Source organism: Hemiscyllium ocellatum, chromosome 1, assembly GCF_020745735.1.
Source record: "Hemiscyllium ocellatum isolate sHemOce1 chromosome 1, sHemOce1.pat.X.cur, whole genome shotgun sequence".
NCBI lineage: Eukaryota > Metazoa > Chordata > Chondrichthyes > Orectolobiformes > Hemiscylliidae > Hemiscyllium > Hemiscyllium ocellatum.
Window position 1 is genome coordinate 41,903,005 of NC_083401.1, and position 26,828 is coordinate 41,929,832.

At 41.3% G+C, this 26,828-nt stretch overlaps 1 protein-coding gene across 1 annotated transcript in view; it reads left to right on the plus strand.

Moving 5' to 3' along the window:
- Positions 1-26,828, plus strand: part of me2 (malic enzyme 2, NAD(+)-dependent, mitochondrial) — a 106,417-nt gene that overhangs the window by 44,007 nt on the left and 35,582 nt on the right. The window contains exons 9-10 of the mRNA XM_060850328.1: positions 5,170-5,267; positions 25,905-26,018. Of these exons, the coding sequence (XP_060706311.1) occupies positions 5,170-5,267; positions 25,905-26,018 (212 nt within the window). The remainder of the gene's footprint in view (positions 1-5,169; positions 5,268-25,904; positions 26,019-26,828) is intronic.

Consider the following 26,828-nt stretch of genomic DNA (forward strand, 5'->3'; position numbering starts at 1 on the left):
TATCTGGCTCACTAATCTCCTTTTTCAGGAAGGAAAACTGGAGGGCCTATAAGTGATTCCACACCCGCAATAATGTGGCTGATTCTCAACAGCCTTCTGAAATGGCCTAGTGAGCCTTGCAGTTGTATTGACTGCTAACAATGAATGAAACCAGACAGACTACCTGGCGTCATCCTCGCCACCAGAAACAACTGCCAAGTCAGCCTGTACAGTTGTTGTCCTAACATCTGGCAGAGCTGTCTCGGACGAGTCGAGCAACAGCCCAACAGTCATAATCTCAGAATTCCACCTTACACATAATGTTGCACACAACATCACTGTTCCACTGGGAGGGCAAGCACAGTAAAGGTGGTAGCGCAGAGGAAGCTGCCCCCTATGTCCTCAACATTGATTCTGGACCCGTGAAAGTCACATGACATCAAACTGAAGAGCTGAGTGTTGTCAGCAGACTTATTGAAATTGACACTATCCCAAAACAGTGTCTTGGAGATTGAAACACAATTCTGAAGCATATTGATAGGGTAGATGTGCAAAGGGTGTTTCCTGAGTTTAGATCAGAGTGGTGCTGAAAAAGCATAGCAGATCAGGCAGCATCTGAGGAGTAGGAAAATCTACGTTTTGGGCAAAAGCCCTTCGTCAAGAATAGAGCAGCAGAGCAACTCTGGTTTCCAGCATCTGCAGTCCTCACTTTTTCCTAAAGGGTGTTTCCTGTTATGGGATAATCTTGAACTGCTATCACTTTAAAATCAGTAGTCACTTCTTTATAAAAGACTCAGCAAAATATTTTGATGGTCGTGAATCTTTGGAATTCTCTCCCTGAAACATTGGTGAAGGCAGAAACCTTCAATGTATTTGAGGCAAAGGTAAATTCTTGTCAAGCAAAGGGTTGAAAGGTCATCAGGCTGTTAAGATCAGTGATTCTGATAGCATTGACTTTGTCAATTGAGCAGTAGTTTGGAGATTCTTGGTTTAGCATTTAGCTTATAAGAGTTTGTTCATATTCTTACAACAGTTGGCCAGATTAATTCCTTGTTTTCAGCAATCAGAGGAAAACTTTATTCTTTTTTATCTAAGCAAACAGTGATGTATAGTGGAAGCTCTGAGCTGTGACGCTTCATAGTGAGTGGAGCTGAACCACAAGCTAGTACACTAATGTGACAACAATCTAGCACACAGAAGCCAGGTGATTTTTCTTTTTGTTTTTAACCCTGTTTTGTCTTTCTGGAAACAAAACATATCCTCAGCCCAGAATGGCTTTTCAACTCCCATTACGCACAACCTTTAATACAATCCACAAGAGATCACAGTTCTGTTCTTTCAGTCAAATCTTTACACTAGAACTGCCACTGTCTGAAGTTCCCTTGTTACTTTGTGGGTAAGATGGATTGATTTGATTCCCCTCAAAACATTGTGTAATCCACATAGGAATTTGAGAGAAACACTGAACATACATACAAAAATTGAAATAGCTGGAAAAAGTCAGCATGCGTGGAGAGAAATCGGTGTTAATGTTTCAGGTCCAGTGACCCTTCTTCAGAATGGATCCTGAATTTACATTCTTGGCCATCTATTAAATCCTTTGTTTTTTAGGTGAAAGATACAAACGTACGTGAATGTTTAATATATCCATATGTAATTCATGGTAATGATTAGTTTTCATAACAATCAAATGTTGCAACGAACTAAGGTATCATATGTACCTTTGGGAGAAGCCATTTTGGTAATATGTTAGGCTTGAAACATTTTTGGAAGAATTCCGAAATTGAAGTCCAAGAAGGATGAACACCACTTTGGGAAATAACGTAGAGATACGTGTGCAGATACTAGAGTTCGAGTGGATAAAGATTGGAGCTAGAAAAAGCACAGCAGGTCAAGCAGCATCAGAGAGGGGGAGTTGACCTTTCAGGTTGGAACCTTCTGATGAAACACTAATTCCCCCTTCTCCTCTGATACTGCTTGACCAGCTGTGCTTTCTCCAGCTTCACTCTTTATCCAAAATGGCAACATATTCAACTTTGGAGAGGGAATGAAGGTTACAGATCATTGAAACCCAGAATCCCTACAGTGTGGAAAGAAGTCATTTGGCTCATCGAATCTGCACTGACCCTCTGAAGATCAACCCCCACCCCCTGCCCGATCCCTTTAACCCTGCATTTACCATGGCAAACCCACCTCGCCTGCACGTTTCTAGACACTACTAGGCAATTTCGCATGGCCAAACTACTTATTCTGCACATCTTTAGACTGAAGCACTCTGCTTGAACCCTCATAGACGTGGGGAGATTGTGTGGGGTTTGCGGAAGCCAGGTGCTGGTGCTATGAAGCTGTTTTGCTAACCACTGTGCCACCATCATTTACATGGATGGGAATGGGTGAGAAATGTAGTTTTAGGGAAGAAAGGTAATGTCAGGTCTTCAGCTGATCTTCCAAGGGAAAGGGGGTGGTAGTGGTGACAGAGGGTTGATAAGTAAATTTGGAATGACCTGTAGATTGGCCAGATGGTTAACAGTGAAGAAGGAGCTCTTTGGTAACTAGATGTGAAAAATAGATTGGGTAGATCAGTAGAGTCCAACAGCACTGAGACAGGCCCTTTGGCCCAAACTGGTCACTGCTGTCCAAAATGTCCACCAATGCTAACACCATTTCCCTGCACTTGGGCTATATGCTTCTAAGCCATTCCTATCCATGTATTTGTCCAAGTGCCTTTTAAATGTTGCTAATATACCTGTTTTAACAACTTCTACCAGCAACTCCTTCCATATATGTACCACCCTCTGTGTTTTTAAAAATAAAAAAGTTACCCCTCAGGTTCCCTTTTATTCTTTCCCCTCTAACCTTAAACCAATGCCCTCTAGTCCACGATTCCTAACCCTGGGAAAAAGACTGAGTGCATTCACTTTATCTATGCCTGTCCTGACCTTATACACTTGTATAAGGTCCCCCCTCAGTCTCATTTGCTCTAAACAAAAAGGTCCTAATTTGACCAACCCCTCCCTATAACTCAGACCATTGTGTCCAGGCAACATCCTTACAGACTTATTCTCCACTCGCTCCAGTTTAACATCCTTCCTGTAGCAAGGTGACCAAAACTGAACACAATACTCCAAGTATGGCATCACCAATGTCCTTACAACCTCAACATAACTTCCCATTTCTATACTCAATGCCCTGACTGATGAAGCCCAGTGTGTCAAAAGCCTCCTTCACTGCCCTGACTATCTGTGTTTCCACTTTGAGAGAACTGTGCACCTGAACTCCAAGGTCCTGCTGTTCCACCACTCTCCTTAAGGCCCTATTATTCACCATGAAACTCCTATTTTGATTTGACTTTCCAAAATGCAGGACTCTCACTGATCTATATTAAACTCCATTTGCCATCCTTGAAGACGGCCAGACAGGTTAATAGTGTGTTTAGGACAGAATATGCAACAATTGCCTTTATCAGTCATAATGAAGATTTTTAGGAGCAGGACAGTCATGTTGGAACTGCGCAAAACGATGTTTAAGCCATAGCTGGAGTACTCTGTGCACTATTGATCATGACACAATAGGAAAGATGAGATTGCACTGGAGACAGTGCAGAGGAGATTTTACCATGATGTCTAGGTGGATCTTTTTTGCAATGGAGAGAGCCTGGGTAAACTTGCGTTGTTTCATTAGAGCAGAGAAGAGTAAGGGGACAACTAATTGAAGTATATCAGATTGAGGGGCATGGATAGGAAGGAGTAGTTCCCCTGAGTTGGGACAGTAGTGAGTGGATATTATCTTGAGGTGAAGAGCAGTTTAAGGTTTAGAGAGGGTTTGAGGTTAAACCTTTTGTCACCCAGAGGGTGGTGGGAATCTGGAATGGACTGCTTGGGAGGATAGTGATGGCAGGAAATCTTGCCACCTTTTTAAAATGTATGTGGATGAGAACTTGAAATGTCATAACATTCAAGACTATTGGGTTAGTGTAGTCAGGTCAGCACAAATTCAATAAATATTCTGATAAATTTAAGGAATTTCTGGATGGAAAGGCAGACTAGTAATAATGATCCCGAGTACGGAGGGATTGCCTTACGAGCAATGGCTGAACAGGTTGAGATTGTGTTGGTTGGAGTTTAGAAGAACGAAAAGTGATCTCGTTGAAAAATAGAGGATTCTTAAGGAACTTGACCGGATAAATGCTGAGAGAATATTTCTCCTCATGGGAGAATACTACCAGAGGGCATAATCTTCGAATAAAGAGGTGCTAATTTAAGACTGAGATGTGAAAGAAGAAGCTGAGAGTCTTTGGAACAACTTGCCACAGAGAGCTGTGAGGGCAGAATCCTTCTGTATGATTAAGGCTGAGTAGATTCTTCACTTTTGATTCGACAAATGATTATGGGAAAGGGCCGGTAAGCAGCTGTGAGGAATGATGGATCAGCCATGATCTTATTGAATGTCAGGTCAGACTTTGGGGCCAAACGGCTAGCTCCTCTTATATCTTATGGTCCTGTAAAGGTTATTTTGAAGGCAGAGTCTAAGGTTATAGAAATAATTTAATTGTGAAGAATGTTGGAACAATAAAAATAAAGTAATATCACAGATGTGATCTTTCCTGATCCCACTGTGGCCAATATGAATTTATTAATGTTTCATGCTAGACCCTTTGCATCAGATCTTTTGTGATAATTTATTTCTTGCTCCTTGGATCAGCAATGCCATTGGACCCTGATTTGGTTCAGGCTTCATTACTGAGTTTAGCCAGCCATTCACCCATTTCATCCACTAGCTGAAAAGCTGTTTTGATATCAAAAAGCATTAGTAAACATATTAGAATATGACAGCTAGTACAGCAAAAAGCAGATATGGATTTGCTGATACCATTCACGAACGTGGCTGAGGTTTCCTGCCCAACTGAGTCCTTCGGGATCCTCTATCATTGGCAGAAGGCAAGTGGGTAGATTTTTGATGTGAACAAGATAAGGAAAGAGGGTGCAATGTTGGGAAGATTTGGGCCATAAAATCTAAATTCTGTATCATTTTATTTGCAATCACACCTATTTAAGCAAAATAAATCTATAATTGATTTTTAATTTAAAGTAACCAGTAGATCCAGTGTTCTTTGAAGCTGATTTTAAACTTGTCTTGCTTTGCTTTATGTAGTCCATGTTTGCCACCTAGTGTTGCTTTTGTAATACACAGGCACAGCAGCAGTAGCACTGGCGGGACTGTTGTCAGCCCAGAGAGTGATTAACAGACCACTTGGGGATCACAAGTTTTTGTTCCTAGGAGCTGGGGAGGTGAGTTTATTTCTTTCCCTTTAACATTGCTTTCAAAAATGGAGACAATGCAACAAGTTATGTAGGTGAGGTAATTGAGAGTGAAACAGAATGTCAATGTACCCGTTAGCTGGCACTCTTCATCAATGAAAGATGAGGACACAAAAATAAATCTATCTCTGATGGATTATCTTCATATGGCAGACCTTTTCTGATGACTGAAGGTAAATCGTCGAGAGACCGGCTTTGCCATAAGTGCCACATTTGAAGTTGTCGTTATGGGTTGCTATGCTATGGGTTTCCACGAGGTGCCTTGGTGGTGCATGCTAGGGTGCAAGATGTGTAGTAATGTAGGAGCATTATTATTTTAACATTAAGGTCTTGTGGTCATTAGATTCAGGAAAGGAGGACCTTTTCAAACTTGCTTTTCAGAGCCTACAGTGAACAGCTGACTCTTTTTCTTAATTCTAAATTCAGAAGTTAAAGACTATACAGATACTTCTGGAATAACACTTGTTTCGGCAATGCAATTTGGCTATAATGTCGCTGAAGAATTAGGGAACAGTATTTTCTATAATGCTTACATCTATTCACAATTCCAGCTGGGGTCTGTTAGCGTGCTTTGATCTGCGCGTGCATCAATGTCCATGCTGTTCTGTGTATGTGTTGATGTCAGAGGTACTGTGCAGAGAGCAGCTTTCTTACAATTTTTAAATGTAACATGTTAAATTTACTTTTTGTTTTGTTAATAAATATAATTTATACCTTAATTCAGGCTGTGCTATATTTTGTTAGACTTCATTTTTGACCAATCGTGAGTATTTTTTTGTTGGTCTGCCCCTTAAACCCATTTTTCCCATAGGCCCCATTATTTATATTGAGCAAGGTTTCCCTGGAACTTATATACTTAATGGTAAGGTCCTAGGGAGTATTGCATAACAAAGAGACCTTGGAGTGCAGGTTCATAACTCCTTGAAAGTGGAGTCGCAGGTAGATAGGATAGTGAAGAAGGCGTTTGGTATGCTTTCTTTTATTGGTCAGAATATTGAGTACAGAAGTTGGGAGGTCATGTAGCTGTACAGGACATTGGTTTGGCCACTGTTGGACTATTGCGTGCAATTCTGGTCTTCCTATTGGAATGATGTGAAACTTGAAAGGGTTCAGAAAAGACTTACAAGGATGTTGCCAGGGTTGGAGGATTTGAGCTATAGGGAGAGGCTGAACAGGGTGGGGCTGTTTTCCCTGGCGCGTCAGAGGCTGAGGGGTGACCTTTATAGAGGCTTACAAAATTGAGAGGCATGGATAGGATAAATAGACAAAGTCTTTTCCCTGAGGTCAGGGAGTCCAGAACTAGAGGGCATAGTTATAGCATGAGAGGGGAATGATATAAAAGAGATCTAAGGGGCAACTTTTTCACGCAGAGGGTAGTACACGTATGGAATGAGCTGCCAGAGGATGTGGTGATGGTTGGTACAATTGCAACATTTTAAAGGTATTTGGATGGGTATATAATAGGAAGGGTTTGGAGGAATATGCACCGGGTGCTGGCAGATGGGACTAGATTGGCTGGGATATCTGGTCAGCATGGATGGGTTGGACCGAAGGGTCTGTTTCCATGCTGTAATCTCTGACTCTACAGCATTATAGGTGAATTTCCTGTATGTGTTTGAGGGTATTCTTACATTGCAAATTCTGAATGGTTTTTTTTTTAAGTGTTTTTGATTTGGGAAGTCCTACGTGTGGTCAGCTCTGGAGAAACATTTTCTTTCAAGGAATTTATTGCAGAGTCTTTTTTTTAATACTCAGTAAATCAGCTGAAAGGTTGACTTTATTTAAGTTTTGTATGTTTTGATATACTTTTAATTTCCATTTTAACATAAACTCTTCCATTATTTTCTGGAGGTAATTTCATATATAAAGTGTTATTGTTAGTTCCTTTTTAGGTTTAATGTTATTAGGGCCATATTATGAAGTTCAGAATGAGACAGCTAGTAGACTTAGAAAAGTGATCCTGCTGTGCAATAAATCAAATAGATAGGTAACTGTTGGGAAGGGTGAAAAGGTAGTTCAAAAGTCTCAGGTGACTACTCCTGTAACAAATAGATATCAGTTTTTGGAACTGTTGAAAGGGATAGTCTCTCCTAGGAAAATCAAAGGGGCAGTCAGTTATTGGACACTTGCAATGATTCTGATGTTAGGCAGCATTTGGCAAGATTTAATAGAATTGTTGTTATTGTGCGCTGTCCTGTAAGGAGCCTTGACAGGAGACAGTGAGCATAGATTTAAGATGCGAAAGTGAATACTGTCGATGCTGGAGATTAGAGTCAAGTGTGCAGTACTGGAAAAGCAGGTTAGGTAGCATCAAATGAGCGGGAAAATCAGTGTTTCCAGCAAAAGCCTGTCATCAGGAATGTAGTATCCCAGATGGTTTGATGCTTTCCTGATATTCAGATTAAGGATGTCTTTAAATGTTTCAAGCATATTGTGAGATTGAGAAGCTAGAAATTATTGTATACATTGGTAAGAAAGATGTTTTCAGGGAAAAAATTAAAGCAGTACAGGGGGAATCTGAGGTTAGGTAGAAGATTTTTTTAAAAAAACCTTAGAAGTAGTAATTTCTGGTTTATTCCCGATGGCAAACTCAAACGAGGGAAGGAACAAAAGGTTAGCGGAAATAAATCAATGGCTGAAGAGCTGGTGTATTGTTCAGGGATTGAGGTTTTTGCGTAATTGGAATGTCTTTTGGGATAGAAAAGACCTGTTCAAAAAGGATGGGCCTAACCTAAACTGGAAAGGGACCAATATCTTAACAGGAAGGTTTGCTCATTCCATCAAGGAAGACTTGGTTCTGATAGAGAGGGGGAGTGGAGGAATTCTAAGTAGCGCTGCACTGTAAATAGAAGAATTGATGGGGAAGGTTCTGAATGTGAGGAGAGCAAGTTAATTAGAAAAGAAAGATGAGAGAAGTCAAGAGTATGTAGTAACTCCAAAGAACTAAATTGCATTTATTTCAATGCAAGAGTAAGGCTGATGAACTCCAGGCATGTTCAAGAGAATGGGATTAGGACATCATGACTATTACAGAATCTTGGCTGAGAGATGGACGAGACTGGCAGTTTAGTGTTCTGGGTTTTAGATGCTATTGGAAGGATAGAAAAGGAAGCAAGAAAAGAGGAGGGGGATTTTTAATTAAGGAATACACTATTGCTGTAACTAGGAAAGATATTTCTGAAAAAATAGTCTGTGAAAAGAAGTAGAAATTACAAATAAGAAAGGAAAAATCACTTTGATAGGATTGTATTATAGGGCCCCCAATAGTAAGAAGGAAATCTCAGATATATGTGAATATAAAGTGGGGGATTTAAATTTTCCAAACATTGGGGCTACAATAGTGTTATAGTTTAGATGGTGAAGAATTTGTCCAGTGTACATGGAAATTTTATTTATCAACATGTAAATACTCCTGCTAGAGAAGGAGCAAATCTAGACCTTCTTTTGGGCAATGGGCAGGACAGGTGACTGAATTAAAAGTAGGGAACACTTTGGGTCGAGCAATCATAATTCTATTAGCTTCAAAATGGTTATGGAAAATGATAAAATTTCAGAAAAGTTGAAGTTTTTAATCGGAGTAAGGCAAATTTTAATGAGACAAGAACTTTCAGAAGTTGAATGAAGTAAACTGATTGCAGGTAAATGAACGTCTGATAAGTGGGAGGCCTTCAAAAGTGTGATGATGAGAGTTCAGAGGCATTATGTTCCTGTTAGAGTGAAAGATAAAGTTGGTAGGATTAAGGAACAGTGATGAATAAAGATATTGAGGTTCTCGTCAAGGATGCAAATGTGTTGCTGGTCAAAGCACAGCAGGTTAGGCAGCATCTCAGGAATAGAGTTCTCTATTCCTGAGATGCTGCCTAACCTGCTGTGCTTTGACCAGCAACACATTTGCAGCTGTGATCTCCAGCATCTGCAGACCTCATTTTTTACTTGTTCTCGTCAAGGATAATGGAGCATCTTATTTTAGATATAAGCACCTTAGTTCAATTGAATCTCTTAATATAAAGAGTGTGGGGGCATTCTTAGGAAAGAAATCAGGAAGGCAAAGAGGGGATATAAGATAGCATTGGTAGATTATGGTTGTGGTTAAGGTTACGGTTAATCCAAAGAGACTCTACAAATACATTAAGAGCAAAAGGGTAACTAGAGAAAGAGGATAAGGCCATTTTAAAGATCAAGTGGGTCATCCTTGTGTTGAACACCAGGAGATGGGAGAGATACTGAATGAACATTTCATGTTCGTTTTTACTGTGGTGAAAAAATGGAGTCTAGAGAACGTAGAGAAATGAACTTTTGATGTTTTAAAAATAGTTCACATTACAGAAAAGGCAGTTCAGGAGGTCGTAAAGGATATTACGGTGGATAAATTTCCGGTGGAGGCTAGTACAATTGCAACATCTAAAAGGCATCTGGGTGGATATATGAATAGGAAGGGTTTGGAGGGATTTGGGTGAGGTGCTGGCAGGTGGGGCTAGATTGGTTTGGGATATCTGGTCGGCATGAACAAGTTGGAGTGAACGGTCTGTTTCCATGCTGTACATCGCTATAATTCTAATGCATTCCAGAATGGGTGGCACAGTAGCTCAGTGGTTGGCACTGATGCTTCACAGCACCAGATTCCAGGTTCGATTCCAGCCTTGGGTGACTGTCTGTCTGTCTGTGTGGAGTTTGCACATTTTCACCGTGTCTGCGTGTTTTTCCTCCGGGTGCTTCGGTTTCCTCCCACAATCCCAAGATATGCAGGTCAGGTGAATTGGCCATACTAAATTGCCCATAGTGTTAGGTGCATTAGTCAGAGGGAGATGCGTCTGGGTGGGTTACTGTTCGGAGGGTCGGTGTGGACTGGTTGGGCCGAAGGGCCTGTTTCCACACTGTAGGGAATCTAATCTAACATGGTGGGAAGTAAGGAAATTGTGAGATCCCTTACAGAAATTTGCCTTATCAGTAACTACAGGTGAGGTGCTTGATGCCTGGATGATGGTTAATATTGTATCTTTGTTTAAGAAAGGTAAGCAGAAACCGAGGACCTATAGACCTGTGAGTCTGACTTCATTGTGTGTAAATTGTTGGAGCTGATTATAAAAGATAGGAATTGTGGACACTTATACAGGCAAACATTGATAATAGAGAATAGGTGCAGGTGTAGGCCATTCTGCCCTTTGAGCCTGCACCACCATTCATTATGATCATGGCTGATCATCCTCCATCAGTATCCTGTTCCTGCCTTATCTCCATAGCCCTTGATTCCACTATCCTTGAGAGCTCTATCCAACTCTTTCTTAAAGAAATCCAGAGACTGGCCCTCTACGGCCTTCTGAGGCAGAGCATTCCACACACCCACCACTCTCTCTGGGTGAAGAAGTTTCTCCTCATCTCTGTCCTAAATGGCCTACCCTGTATTTTTAAGCTGTGTCCTCTGGTTCAGCACTCCCTCATCAGCAGAAACATGTTTCCTGCCTCCAGAATGAGCAATCCTTTAATAATATTATATGTCAATCAGATCCCCTCTCAGTCTTCTAAACTCAAAGGTATACAAGCCCAGTTGCTCCAGTCTTTCAACATAAGATAGTCCCTCCATTCCAGGAATTGACCTTGTGAACCTACACTGCATTCCCTCAATAGCCAGAATGTCTTTCCTCAAATTTGGAGACCAGAATTGCACACAATATTCCAGGTGCAGTCTCACCAGGGCCCTGTACAGCTGCAGAAGAACCTCTTTGCTTCTATACTCAATCTCTCTTGTTATGAAGGCCAGCATGCTATTAGCTTTCTTCACTACCCTTTGTACCTGCGTGCTTACCTTCATTGACTGGTGTACAAGAACACCCAGATCTCTTTGTACTGCCCCTTTTACCTAACTTGACTCCATTTAGGTAGTAATCTGCCTTCCTGTTCTTGCCACCAAAGTGAATAACCATATATTTATCCACATTAAACTGCATCTACCATGCACCTGACAACTCGCCTAACCTGTCCAGGTCACCCTGTAATCTTCTAACATCCTCCTCACATTTCACCCTGCCACCCAACTTTGTATCATCAGCAAATTTACTAATGTTACTATTAATACCATCTTTGATGCCATTAATATGTATTGTAAAAAGCTGCGGTCCCAGCACTGATCCCTGCGGTACCCCACTGGTCACTGCCTGCCACTACTATCTGTTTCCTGTCAGCCAACCAATTTTCAATCCAAGTCAGTACTTTGCCCTCAATACCAAGCACTCTAATTTTGCTCACTAACCACATATGTGGGACTTTATCAAAGGCTTTCTGAAAGTCCAGGGACACTACATCCACTGGATCTCCCTTGTCCATCTTCAGAGTTACATCCTCAAAAGGAATAGTTAGCACGGTTTTGTGCAAAGACATTTCTGTCTCTCAAACTTGGTTGAATTTTTTCGAGGAAATTACCAAAAAGATTGGTGATGGCAGTGCAGTAGACATCGTTTATTTGAACTTTCGTAAAGTCTTTGACAAGGTTCCGCATGAATACAAATTGACTTAATGGCAGGAGACAGAGTAATAGCGGAGGCCTGCGACCAGCAGTGTTCCACGGGGATTGCTTCTAGGTCCTCTTTTTGTTTATCATTTATATAAGTGAGAATATAGAAGGCGTTGTTAGTAAGTTTGCTTATGGCACCAAAAGTTTTGGTATAGTGGACCATGAGGAAGGTTTTCTAAGATTACATAGGGATCTTGATCAAATAGGTCAATGGGTTGAAAAGTGAGAGATGGAGTTCAATCTGGATAAATGTGAGGTATTACATTTTGGTATTAAAATTGTAAAATTACACTTTACAATTAATGGTAGGGCCTTCGGTAGTTTGTAGAACAGAGGCACCTTGGGCTGCAGGTACATAAATCTTAGAAGTTTGTGTAACGTGTACATAGGGTGGTTAATAAGACTGCCTCACAGCACCAGGGTCCCAGTTTCGATTCCAGCCTTGGGTGACTGTCTGTCTGTGTGGAGTTTGTACATTCTCACTGTGTCTGTATGGGTTTGTTTTGGGTGCTCTGGTTTCCTCCCACAGTCCAAAGATGTGCAGGTCAGGTGAATTGGCCATGTTAGAATGTCAATAGTGTTAGGTGCACTAGTCAGAGGAAATGGGTCTGGGTGGGTTACTCTTCGGAGGGCCGGTGTGGACTTGTTGGGCCAAAGGGCCTGTTTCCACTCTAATCTAATCTTTAAAAAAAAAGTTCTGCTGGACTGAAGCTTGAGTCCATCTTCATTACCAACAACACCCACAATATTTGCGTCATCTGCAAACTTACTTATTAAATCTCTTACGTTCACATCCAAATAATTAATTTACATAACAATAAACAAGCATTCCACACCGATCCCTGTGGTACACCAATGGTCATAGGCTTCCAATTACAAAAACAGCCCTCTACCATCACCTTGTGACGATGCTGCTGTTCCTTTAACAAGGTTATATTGTGCTTGGTCTTTTTTCCAGAGAGGTCTTGAAAGACACAGACTCAAAGTCTTGGCTTGGATGTAATTTAGTGGCAGTTTGATTATAGCTAACAGATACTGCCTCGGGTAAAAGCCTTTCAAGTTTTTTAAAAACACTCGTACAATTAAAGGGAAGTGGCCAGTTCTCCTCACTCAGTTATTCTCTGGTAAAAACCAAATCAAACCAGTCTGTGTCAAGGAATAGTCAGGCAGTTTTTGATGCTGCTGGACCCAAAGAAGCAAATACATGCTAGTGCTCTCTCTTTGACTTCTCTCCTGTAAGACTGTTTGTTTGATTTTAACTGCCTCCATCTCCAACTCAGACTACAAATTCCAAACACCCACCACTCTCTGTCAAAGAATGTTTCCTAATGTCGTCTGTAGTGCTTCTGCCATTCAGCTTGAATTATTTGCCAAGGAAGACAAGTTCCTCCTGTCTACATTCTACCTCTCACCATTTTATCTCAATCATCCTCCTCTGTTCCAAGAAAACCAACCCCAATCGTTTCAATCTCTCCTCTTAACTATAGCTGTCCAGCCCTAACTAATTTTAGTTAATCTTCTCTGCACTCTCTCCAGATAACTTTTATGTCCTTCCTGTAATATGACTACCATAAGTTGTTACAATACTCCATTTGTGGCCTCACCAGTGTCATGTACACTGTTTCATCATTATATCCCTACTTTTGTATTCTATACCTCTGCCAATGAAGGAGAGCATTCCATGTGTCTGTTTTATAAGCTTATACCTGTGCAGGTACCTTTTAGGGACCTGGGCACTTTTTAGATTAGACTAGATTTCCTACAGGATAGAAACAGGCCATTTGGCCCAACAAGTCCACACCCACCCTCCACCCAGACCCATTCCCCTACCCTTTGTTTATCCTGAACTAATGCACCTAATAGTGGGCAATTTAGCATGGCCAATTCACCTAACCTGCACATTTTTGGACTGTGGGAGAAAACTGGAGCGCCCAGAGGAAACCCACACAGACACAGGGAGAATGTGAAAACTCCACACAGACAGTTGCCTGAGGCAGAATCAAATCTGGATCCTTGGCTCTGTGAGGCAGCAGTACAAACCACTGAGCCACGGTGCCACCTCCCATGCCAAGATCTATCTTTTCATCTATCCCTCTTGCTATATTTCCATTATGTATTTCCTTTATTGTTTGTCCTCCCTAAATGCATTACCTTACCTTTGAGAGTTGAACTCCATCTACCACTGCCCTGCCCATTCCAACTCTTATCATTTTAATACTTAGTTGTCCACAAATTTCCCAATTACTCTCCCAATGTTCAAATTGTTAATGCACAAAATAAACTGCACCAAATCCTGTGGAACATCACTGAAACAGCTTTTCATTCACAAGGACAATCGTTGATCATTACCATTTGTTTCCTGTTACTAAGCAAATTTTTGAGATGTTACCTTGTATCTTGTAAGTTTTTACTTTTTTGGTCAGTCTGCCATGGTAGGACCTTGTCAAATGCCTTACTGAAATCCATGTAGATAACATCCACTACAACATTGAATAGTTTGATTCCCTTTATCATGTACTCAATCAAAATTGTAAAGCTTTGACCTTCCCTTTACAAAGCCATGCAGACTATCCCTGTCTAGTCCACAGCTTTCTAAGTGATAGTATTAATCCTGAGAGATTGGATAAACTACCTATTTGCACACTATCAAAGTGAGACTAACTGGCATATAATTGTTGGCATTTCCTTCGTACCCTTTATACAACTGAGCCACATTTGCAGTCCTCTGAGACATCACCTGTGCCTATTAAAGATTGGAAAAGAGCCCTCCGATCACTTGCTATTTCCTACCTGACCTCCTCCAATATCTATCTTGTCCAGTTGACTTTCAAGATTCCAGTCCACAAACATTTCCTCTCTTGTTATGATTATTTTGTCCAATATTTCAGTCTGCACCTTTTGGATTATTATTTCCACATCATTCCTTTCCTTTTTAAATACGGAGATTTTAAAAATCATTTAAAATTCTTCCCATCTCCTCTGCATCTTCACACAAGTTTCCTTCTTCATCTGATAGATCCCACTTTTTCCCTAACTATCATTTTGCTCTTTGTGTGCTGGTAAAATATCTTTGGGTCTTCCTTTATCTTGCTAATATTTTTTTCATGCCCTCTTTTTGATTTTTTAAAAAAGTTTGGTTTCTGTACTTTGCAAATAGCCTCAAGGATTATACATTGTAGAGTTTTTTGTAAGTATAGGTTGCTCTGGTATAGCTCGCGTTTCATGAATGCGAATTGGCTTTAATGCGATTGATGAATTGTGGACGATGTTTGAATAACAAATGTTCTGCTGAACAGGTGTAGCAGACTTCTACAGTGCGATTATCCATTAAGGTTTTCCATAGTGTGATTTTCTACAGCATGGGTTTGCAGAAGAATGCAACTGTTGCATTATAGCAAAAAAACCTGTATTGTGAGCTGTGTTTTTCTGTTTAATCTTCCTCTCTAATTTTCTAGATAACATGGTGGTCCAAATTTGGCAGTCCTATTCTTATTTTTGGAGGGGACATATCTGCTTCGTGGCCTAAAGATCTCATTTTTTAGTGTCTCCTATTAGTCTACCACTGATTTATCCTTTACCAGCCCTGTTCAATCCATCTCTGCCAAATCATTTCTCAGTTTTATAAAATTTGCCTTCCCCCAGTTTAAAGCTTTACTCTTTATTTATCTCTGTCCTTTTCCATAATAAAAACAAAATCTAATTGAATTGTGGTCACTTTCCCTGATGTGATTGCCCACACTCACTACTTCATCCACTTGCCCATCTTTATGTCCAAAAACTAAGTCCAGAATTGCATTTCCTATCTTTGGGCTTATCGTGTATTGTTTTTTTAAAAAAAAAGGTTCCTGCACACATACATGAATTTTTCACCCTCAATACCCATTTATGTTATTTGAAGCTCAGATGATATTGGGATAGTTAGTTTCGTACTGATATTGTCCTTTTATTCCTACAGGCAGACATTTTTCTGCATATATGTTCTTCTATCTCCCTTTCACTATTTGTGGGTATATACTATATTCCTAAGCTCAACTCATAAAGCCTCATTTGTTAACCTGTTTAGTATACCATTCCTTCTATCAATTACAATTGATTCTTTAACCAATAGTGGTATTTTCCCTCTTTTTTTTGTGTTACTCACTCTATCCTGCCTGAAAACTCTATATCCGGGGATATTGAGCTGCTAATTTTGCCTCTCCTTTAGCCAGATTTCTATTATAACTAAGTTCACTTCACTTGTCTTATTTGTAATACTACATTCACTAAAGTATAAACAAATCAACCCCATCTATTTTCTTTGCTGAATGCATTTTTAATCCTCATTTTGTTTTTTTTCCAAGTCGCTGACTATATTAACTAATGCCCTACCTCCCATTTCCTGATCCGAGTCTGACCCATCTAAGCCTACACTTTGGTTCCCCTGTCATTCTAATTAAAATGTCACCAACGAAACTGGCAAAAGCCTCCATGAGGATATTTATCCCAGCTCTGTCCAGGCTTGTACAGATCCTACAGCCCAGAAACAGTCTCAATTTCTAAGGATCTAAATTGCTGCATGGTACACCATTTCTCCAGTCACGCATTCATCTGATTTGTCCTCATTTTGCTGCCACAGAATCACCTCTCAGTTCTTCTTACAATTGAGTCCCCTTTCACTAAAGCTCACTGTCTTTTTCCTCCCCTGCAGCATAGCCAACCATGGTGCCACCAGCTTGGCTATTCTTGCTTTCCTCTGAGAGGTCTGGTCTACCCCACCCCTGAAAAATAACCTTATCCAAAACAATATATCTGTTTCAGAGGGGAATGACCACAGACAACTTCTGCACTGCCTATGCATGCTTGCTTGTCTTCCTTTTTTGCCTGTGTAGCCCTTGCTCATTAAATGTGCTATCCACACCGGACGCTGTGTGACTTTGAGGGAAATTTGTAGATGATACTGTTCCTGTTCATCTGTTGTCCGTGTCTTGTAGATGTGGAAATTGAGAGTAAAGGATAAATTATAGGCTCATTAGCCTGACATTGATAGTGGGCAAATGCTATTAAAGATTTAATAGCGGAACACTCCAAGCAGTGACAGAATCAGAAGTTAGCATGGATTTATGGAAGGGAAATCATGCTTGACAAATTTTCTGAAATTGTTTGAGAATGAAGCTAGTAGAGTTAATAAGAGGCTTATAAGTGAATGTGGTTTACTTGGACTTTCAGAAGGTTTTCTTATAAAAGTCCCACTTAAGAGACTAGGATGTAAAATTAAAGCACAGGGTTGAGTGTAACTTACAGACATGGATAGAGAAGCAGTCTCCAAACAGGGAAGGAAGAATAAGAATAAAGAAGCATTTTTTCCAATCAGCAGCCAATGTCCAGGGGAGTACTTTAGCTGAGATCCTAGCATTGATTGCTTTTCATAAGATGTGTTTGTGTTTTTGAGGGAACTAAATGTAATACCTCCGGGTTTGCAGATGAGACAAAGCTGGATGCAAGGGTGAACTGAAAGGAGGATGCAGAGATGCTTTAGTGTGATTTAGATAAGCTGAGTGAGATAGCAAATGCATGGTGACTGACATATAATGGATGTAAATATGAGGTTATCCACTTTAGCAAAAACAGGAAGATATTATCGGAATGGTCATTGATCAGGGAAGATGGAGGTGCACAAGATCGGAGTGTCCTTGTATACCAGCTGCTGAAAGTGAATATGCTGATAGAATGGGTGGTGATGAAAGCAAAGTTGGCCTTCAGATTGAGAGGATTTTAGTCCAGGAGCAATTGTACAGCTCTGATGAGTTCACACCTGAAACATTGTGTGCTGTTTTGGTCGTCTTGCCTGAGGACAGATGCTCTGTCTATGGAGCGAGTGCAACAGCAGTTTACCAGAATGATTCCTGTGCAGCAGGACTGGCCTGTGAAGAGAAATGGATTGGTTAAGACTGGAGTTTAGAAGAAGTGGGAATTGCAGAAATCTGTAAAATTCTAAAGGATTGGACAAGGCAAATGGAGGATGGATGTTCCTGATGACTGGGGAGTCTGGATCCAGAGGTCACAGTCGAAGGATACAAGGTAGGACATTTAGGACTGAAATGAGGAGAAATTTCTTCAACTCGAGAGCGGTGGAATTCTCTGTCACAAAGTGCTTGATGCTGAAACATAATTTTTTCAAGAAGAAGTTAGATATAGCACTGAAAGCAAAAGAGCACATGGATAGCAGTGTGTTGAGGGGTGCGTAGGTTATGTTACTATATTTTACATTAGGATTAAATCTCAGCTCAACATTGTGGGCCAAAGGGTCTGTTCCGTGCTGTACTTTTCTAAGTTCTAGATCAAACATAATTTAGGGTGAGAGGGGAAAGATATAAAAGAGACCTACAGGGCAATGTTTTCATAGAGGATGGTACGTGTATGGAATGAGCTGCCAGAGGAGGTGGTGTAGGCTGGTACAATTGCAACATTTAAGAGGCATTTGGAAGGTTATATGAATCGGAAGGGTTTGGAGGAATATGGACTGGGTACTGGCAGGTGGGACTAGGTTGGGTTGGGATACTGGTCGGTATGGGCAGGTTGGACCACGGAGTCTGTTTCCATGCGTACATCGCTATGACTCTATAAGGGGAGAAAGCAGGAACTTCTTGAAAGGTGAAGTAGGTTTGAAGGGCCAAATGGCCTATTCCTGTTTGTTTGAAGGAGGCTAAAGAGGGACAGTGAGGAGACAAAAGTCTGTTAAGCCTGTCACAAGATCATTCAGCCAGAAAATCCTGAAATCTGAGGTACTTGATCCTTTGTCAATTAATGTGGAATCACTCACTTATAACTACATATATTCATGAGTTGTTATATGCAGGAAACAATGTAGCGGGTGTCTTTTAATTTATTACTGTCAATTGTTATGTTAAATCTGAGATGCAGTAAAAGGTGTCTGCCTGGTTAAAATCTTCCAGCTTTGTGCACATCCAGTAGATACACAGTAGCTGTGACCTCACCAGTGTACAGAAGATTGTTTAGACCTTTTTTAAGGTAGACATGTCAGTTATTTTTAAAACAAATTTGAGCCTGTTGTCTCATCAATTAAAATATGTTGGCACCTTAGAATTAATAGTTGCCTTGTGTTGTCTTTAGTTTTAATGGAGGATTGAGCATTATGAAGGATATTGTTGAATCTTTCTAATTTTGCTTCTGTGAGAACCCAGATACCCTGTGTGTCAGCAGAAATACAAAAGGTACTGTTCCTTTTGTATCTGCAACAACTAATAAATGAGTTGGGGAGAACAAAAAAGAAGCCTCTTAAAAACTGAAGAGTAGCCTTCAAGAAAATCTTATTTTGACCCATGACTTAGTCACTTGCAACATACCATGAGCAATATCCAATGTATATACAAAAAGCGTCCAATATACATATGTGATACTACCTATCTAAATATTGGAATATTGTGTGCAATTCTGATCTAGGATGTTGTGAGACTTGAAAGGGTTCAGAAAAGATTTACAAGGATGTTGCCAGGGTTGGAGGGTTTGAGCTATAGGGAGAGGGTTGTTTTCCCTGGAGCGTCACCTTTTATAGAGGTTTACAAAATTGAGGGGCATGGATAGGGTAAATAGACAAGGTCATTGCCTTGGGGTGCGTGAGTCTAGAACTAGAGGACATAGGTTTAGGGTGCAAGGGAATAAATTTAAAAGGTACCTAAGGGGCAACTCTTTTCACACGAGGGTGGTGAGTGCATGGAATGAGCTGCCATAAGAAATGGTGGAGGCTAGTACAATTACAGCATTGAAGAGGCATCTGGATGGGTATATGAATAGGAAGGGTTTCAAGGGATGTGGGCCAGGTGCTGGCAAATGGGACTAGATTAGGGTCGGATATCTGGTCAGCATGGACGAGTTGGGCTGAAGGGTCTGTTTCCATGCTGTACATCTGTATGACTCCAAATACCCATAACTGCATCTGCATGGGAGCACTCAACCATTTGACTTGGGTGATAGAAGGTGCTGCTGAAAATGTGAACATTTCCTTCATAGATTTAAAGTGGTGAAAATGTTGTGTGATTCCAATAAATGGATAACATTGATGTGCTTTAAGGCAGTGTAAATAAATATGATGGAAACAGTAGAGGTATAATGAAGGTGAAGGAAGTAAAGAAGTAAAAATAGCAGTTTTAAGTCAAATTAAAATAAGCCAAAAGAAATGTGGAGATTCCTAATGACCTGCAAAGTGTGTGATTTATACAAGCTTATTATCATTTAATTTTATAGTTTGGGTTTTGAACTTGTGGCAAATGGGTTTTGGTATGTTGAGAGAGAAAGGATGATTTTATGGTGAGTTTGTCAGCATTCTTGGATCTATATAAAATATCAGTTACAGAGAGTCTTCCTCGGAATTATTTTGTATGGGACAGTTTTATAATCAAACACAGGAAATATCTGAAGAGATTTGGGTTGCTTTGTGTCTTTGTTGCTTGGGGAAGCCCCCATCATTTGGAAAGCCTTTGGTTTCAAGTTGTGGAAGTCCCAGTTAAAATTAGGTGTATGAAACTGTACTATTCCTAGAAAACGGTTAGTTCAGAAAATTAAGCAATGTGTTATTTCAGTTTGAGTTTTAGTTTGAAAGTTTCAGATTGTTTTTGGTTAGAATCCTGAAGAGGTTAATTGAAGCTGAGAAAATCTAAGCTCCATTGTGTCAATACTCAAGGAAGATGCTATCAAATACTTGAGATCAGGAATTGAAAGCAGTAGTTAAATCAAACTTATAGATGTGATAGAGAAGAGAATTCTGTCTTGTGTTTGAATTGTAAAGGAATATAGTGGGGTACATGGAGTATTGTACTTACTCTTTCACATCGTGTTTTGTGTGGATAGCTTGGTTTATTCTATTTTGTATCCACTTTCAGTGAAACACAATCTCATTAATTAAAAATAAAACATGATCTATTCAGCCAAATTTCAGTTTGGGTTCTGACTTGTCTGGTAATAACATCAGCTAGGATCATAACAATAATGATATAGACCTATCCACAATGTATGCCTGAATTTTGCAGTAGAAATACTGATTAGACTGTTGCAGTTCACCTTTTGAAAGTGCATTTCAATAGTACTTCCAGTGAGTGCATATGCACCGTTTATAATAATCTGGAACTTTGCTGTCTGAATGTCCTGCTCTTCACTTCTGTGTTTAAACGATATCCAGCCATTGATTGTAAAAGATTACTCTACTTCAATTGAGGAGGAAAATAATTCTGTGGTAACATGCCTTGCAGTTATTGGCATCCAACTTGTTTACACTCAGTGCTATGGGTGGGTGCTAGAAATTTGAATAGAAAACAAATTGCTAGAAATGTTCAGCAGGATTGGCAGCAACTGTGGAGAGGGGATCATTTCCGGTTGATGTCCCTTTGTCGCAATGTTATATTTATTGCTGATCAAATTTTTTATTTTTCAAATGTCTGCCAAAGCAAAGCAAATATTTAAGTAGATTTTGGAGATGGACAATTAAAAAAGAATTCTTCCTAATTTGGCAATCATGTTTGTGCTGCTCCATATATGGTTTCTCGTGGAATCACTAAAGTACAGAAGGAGACAATTCAACTTGTATCTGTGTCAACTATCTGCAAAATCAACTCAGCTAGCCCCACCATTTTTCCCTGTAGCCATGCAATTAGTTTTCTGTTAACTTCCCTTTGAAAGCCAGTATGAAATCTGCAAACACTGCATTCTCAGACAGTGCATTTTAGTTATGAGCCACTTGCTAAGTTTTTAAAAGAAAAAATTCTTAATCCTCCTATGAGTAGAGATAGTTTCTTTCCATCTATCCTGTCCAGGCTCAATATGATTTTAGAACATAGAACAGTACAGCACAGAACAGGCCCTTCAGCCTATGATGTTGTGCCGACCATTGATCCTCATGTATACACCCTCAAATTTCTGTGACCATATGCATGTCCAGCAGTCTCTTAAATGTCCCCAATGACCTAGCTTCCACAACTGCTGCTGTCAATGCATTCCATGCTCTCTCAATTTTGTGTAAAGAACCCACCTCTGACATCCCCACTATATTTTCCTCCAACCAGCTTAAAACTATGACCCCTCGTGTTAGCCATTTCTGCCCTGGGAAATAGAGTCGATAGCCAGAGACTATCTATGCCTCTCGTTATCTTGTATACCTCAATTAGGACCCCTCTCCTCCCCTTTTTCTTCAATGAAAAAAGTCTGAGCTCAGTCAACCTCTCTTCATAAGATAAGCTTTCCAGTCCAGGCAGCATGCTAGTAAACCTCCTCTGAACCCTCTCCAAAGCATCCACATCTTTCCGATAATAGGGCGACCAGAACTGGACACAGTATTCCAAGTGCAGTCTAACCAAAGTTTTATAGAGCTGCAACAAGATCTCACGACTCTTAAACTGAATCCCCCTGTTAATGAAAGCCAAAACACCATATGCTTTCTGAACAACCCTGCCCACTTGGGTGGCCATTTTAAGGGATCTGTGTACCTGCACACCAAGATCCCTCTGTTCCTCCATACTGCCAAGAATCCTATCCTTAATCCTGTACTCTTCTTTCAAATTCAACCTTCCAAAATGCATCACCTCACATTTACCAAGGTTGAACTCCACCTGCCACCTCTCAGCCCATCTCTGCATCCTGTCAATGTCCTGCTGCAACCAACAACAGCCCTCTGTACTGTCAATGACACCTCCAACCTTTGTGTCGTCTGCAAACTTGCTGACCCATCCTTCAATCCCCTCAATCATTAATGAAAATTACAAACAGTAGAGGCCCAAGGACAGAGCCCTGTGAAACACCACTCACCACTGACTTCCAGGCAGAATATTTTCCTTCTAGAACCACTCACTGTCTTCTGTTGGCCAGCCAATTCTGTATCCAGACAGCTAAGTTCCCCTGTATCTCATTCCTCTTGACCTTCTGAATGAGCTACATGGGGAACTTTATCAAATGTCTTTCTGAAATCCATATACACCACATCCACAGCTCAACTCTCATCAACCTTTTTAGTCACATCCTCAAAGAACTTGATAAGGTTTGTGAGGCATGACCTGCCCCCCTCAAAGCCATGTTGACTGCATTTAATTAAGCCATGCTCTTCCAGATGGTCATAAATCCTATCCCTCAGAATCCTTTCTAACACCTTGCAGACGACAGACGTGAGACTTACTGGTCTGTAATTGCTGGGGATTTCCCTATTTCCTTTCTTGAAGAGAGGAATTACATTTGCCTCTCTCCTCCAGTCCTCAGGTACGACTCCAGTGGAGAGCGAGGATGCAAAGTTCTTCGCAAGTGGCGAAGAAATTGCATTTCTCGTTTCCCAAAGCAGCCGAGGACAAATCTGGTCCGGGCCTGGCGACTTGTCAATCTTAATGTTTGACAAAATTTTCAGCACATCAGCTTCCTCTATCTGTATCCATTCCAGCATGCACACCTGCTCTTCAAAGGTTTCATTCACTACAAAGTTCATTTTTTTTGTAAAGACAGAAGCAAAAAACTCATGTAGGGCTTCCCCTACCACCTCAGACTCCACACACGTTCCCTATGCTATCCCTGATAGGCCCTACTCTTTCTTTGACCATTCTCTTATTCCTCACAAGTGTAAAATGCCTTTGTGTTCTCCCTAATCAGTTCTGCCAAGCCTTTCTCGTGCCCTCGCCTGGCTCTCCTCAGACCATTTTTGAGCTCCTTCCTCGCCTGCCTGTAATTCTCTAGAGTTGAGCTTGACCCTAGCTTCCTCCACCTTATGTAAGCTACCTTCTTCCTTTTGACGAGAAGCTCCACCGCTCTCGTCACTTCTTGCCTGTCTCAGAGGGACATATTTATTCATCACTTGGAACAACTGTTCCTTAAACAGTCTCCACATGTCTATAGTGCCTTTACCATGGAGCAATTGCTCCCGGTCCATGCTTCCTAACTCATGTCTAATCGCATCATAGTTTCCTCTTCCTCAATTAAAAATCCTCCCATTTTGCCTAATCCCCTCCTCCATAGCTATGTAGAATGTAAGGCAGTTGTGGTCACTCACCAAAATGCTCTCCCACCACAAGATCTGATACCTACCCCAGCTTGTTTCCAAGCAGCAAGTCTAGAATGGCCTCTCCCCTCATCGGCCTGTCAACGTACTGAGTTAGGAAACCCTCCTTGAACACCTTGCAAAAACAGCTCCATGAAAATCTTCTGCTCAAAGGAGGTTCCAATCAATATTGTAAAAATTAAAGTCACCCATAACAACAACCCCACTACGTCCACACTTTTCCAAAATCTGCCAACCTATGCTTTCTTCCATCTCCTTGCTGCTATTGGGGGGCCTGTAGTAAACCCCTAACAAGGTGACTGCTCCCTTGCTGTTCCTAATTTCCACCCATACTGACTCGGTAGGCAGATCTTCCTCGACAATGAAAGCTTCTGGAGCTGTGATACCCTCTCCGATTAGTAGTGCTACACCCCCTCCTCTTTTTTTTTCTTTCCCCCCACCTTCCTATTTTTAAATGCTCTAAACCCTGGAACATCCAGCAACCATTCCTGCCCCTGAGAAACCCATGTCTCTGTTATGGCCACAACATCATAGCACCAGGTACTGATCCATGCTCTAAGTTCATCACTTTTATTCCTGATACTCCTTGCGTTAAAGCAAATGCACTTTAACTGATCCCTTGGTTCCTTCCCAGGAAAATCCTTCCCACTAGCTGGTCTACCTCTTGCTATTGCCTCATCTGCATCAACTCTCACCTCTGGTATACAGCTCAGGTTCCCACCCTCCTGCTGTACTAGTTTAAACCCTCTCGAACTACTCGAGCAAACCTTCCACCCAGGACATTGGTCCCCTTCCAGTTCAGATGCAACCCGTCCTTCTTGTACAGAACCCACCTTCCCCAGGAAGACATCCCAATTATTTACATATCTGAAGTCCCCCCTCCTATACCAGCTGCGCAGCCATGTGTTAAGCTGCACCCGTTCCCTGTTCCTCGCGGCACTGGTATCTCCCTATCTCGTGGCACCAGTAGTAAACTAGAGAACACTACTGTTTGTCCTGCTTTGCAGTTTCCATCCTAACTCCCTGAAATCACTTTTTATATCCTTGATCCTTTCCCTGCTATATCATTAGTGCCAATGCGTCATACGATTTCTGGCTGTTCGCCATCCCCTTTTTAGAACCTTATACACCCGATTGGAGACATCCCAGACCTTGGCACCAGGGAGGCAAATCCCGATCCTGACCACAAAATCTCCTGCCACAGTCCCCTACCACAAGTACTTTTCTATTCTGCCCCCTTCCCTTCTTTGCCAGAGTGTCCGGCTCAGTGCCAGAGAACTGACTGCTATGGCTTTCCTTTGGTAGGTCAGCCCCCCGGTATCCAAAACAGTATACTTATTGCTGAGGGGAATGTCCACAGGGGATCTCTGTACTGTCTGTCCCCTTTCCTCCCCCTAACTGTAACCCATCTATCCTTGTCCTGAGCCTTAGAAGTGACCAACTCCCGGTAACTCCTCTCAATTACCCCCTCAGCCTCCCTAATGATCCGTAGTCCATCCAGCTCCAGCTCCAATGCCCTAACGCGGTTTTCAAGGAGCTGGAGTTGGGTGCACTTCCCACAGATGTAGCCAGCGGAGACGTGTGCCATGTCACCCACCTGCCACATTCTGCAGGAGGAACAAGCAACTGCCCTAGCATCCATAACCCACTTATCTGAACACCCACTCCGTACTAAAGTAGAAAGCTTAGTTCAAGTTGCTATAAAGTTAATAACAAACTTTTATTCAATAGAGGACGTTTAGAATGAACCTTACCTTATTAACTAGGTTAGAGGAGGAGGGAGGGAGGGAGACACTACAGTTGTAGAGTCTCGGGTTTAGCCGCCTTGCTGATATATATGGTCACTGCTTGCCTTCCTGGTTGTCCCTCTGGTCCTCGTCACTTCCTCTATTATTTGAATGCTTCTATTAAAAGACTGTATGAACTTTTTCTCCTTCAAGCTAACTTCTCCAATTTTATCCAGGTAACTGAAGTTCTTTGCAGTTTATGAATTTTGAAGTAGGAATAGTTTTGTAAATGTCTTATGATTTTACAAATAATTTCAAGTGACTCTTTGCTCTGTTATTGTTTTATGCAGGCAGCCCTAGGAATAGCTGATTTGATTGTGCTGGCCATGAAAGAAATTGGAATATCAGAAGAGGAAGCTCAGAAGAAAATATGGATGTTTGACAAATATGGCTTACTTTATCAGGTGAGCATGAGAGATAAAACATTTACCTCTGTGACAGACTTCCTGAACAAGCAACTAGATATGCAACTGGGACATCCAAGTGGATTCCTAACTTTCCAGAGGCTGAAAAATCTAGATCTCCTGGAACTGCATACATGTTTTCCTTCATTAAGTCTGAATTGCAAATTTTGTACATTTCGCATGAAGGCTAGTATGAAATCTTTAAAAATTAAATTGAAAACTAAATAATGAAATTAAAGGTGCTGGGCCAGACAATGTGTTGTCCCACAATGTGATGTGGGAGCTAGTGGATTTTGTGGTTTATAGTAACCACCTCTAGCAAGTGCTGGTTGCTTGAGGAACACAAACTTTTATCTACCCATCTCCATAACCAGGGCTCCTCGAACATTCCAGAAGATTTCCCTAGCCTCGGAAACTACTCAGGCGCCATTAGCCATGCGGCTGATGCAGCTGTCACCCCTATGCTGATTGAAGTCACTTCCAACCCATCATGGCCACTCCCACAACCACTTCCGCCCCTCACAATTCCTCATGCATCACACGTGACATCACTTCCGCCCCTCACATCATCGCTAATGCCACACGCTCAGTGACTTCTGCCACCCCTACTGCTGTGATCACACCATTTCCGCCCCCACCTGCGCCACTCACCTGCATTCTGCTGACACACCCCCCACAGACCCCACTGTCACTATCCCCACCCTCCAGAACCCCGAGAGGAACATTACCCCTGCCCAGACTCCACCCCCATTCTCCCCACCACCACACTCCAGTTACAGGTTCTGCCTCCACACCCACACCAGATCCCAG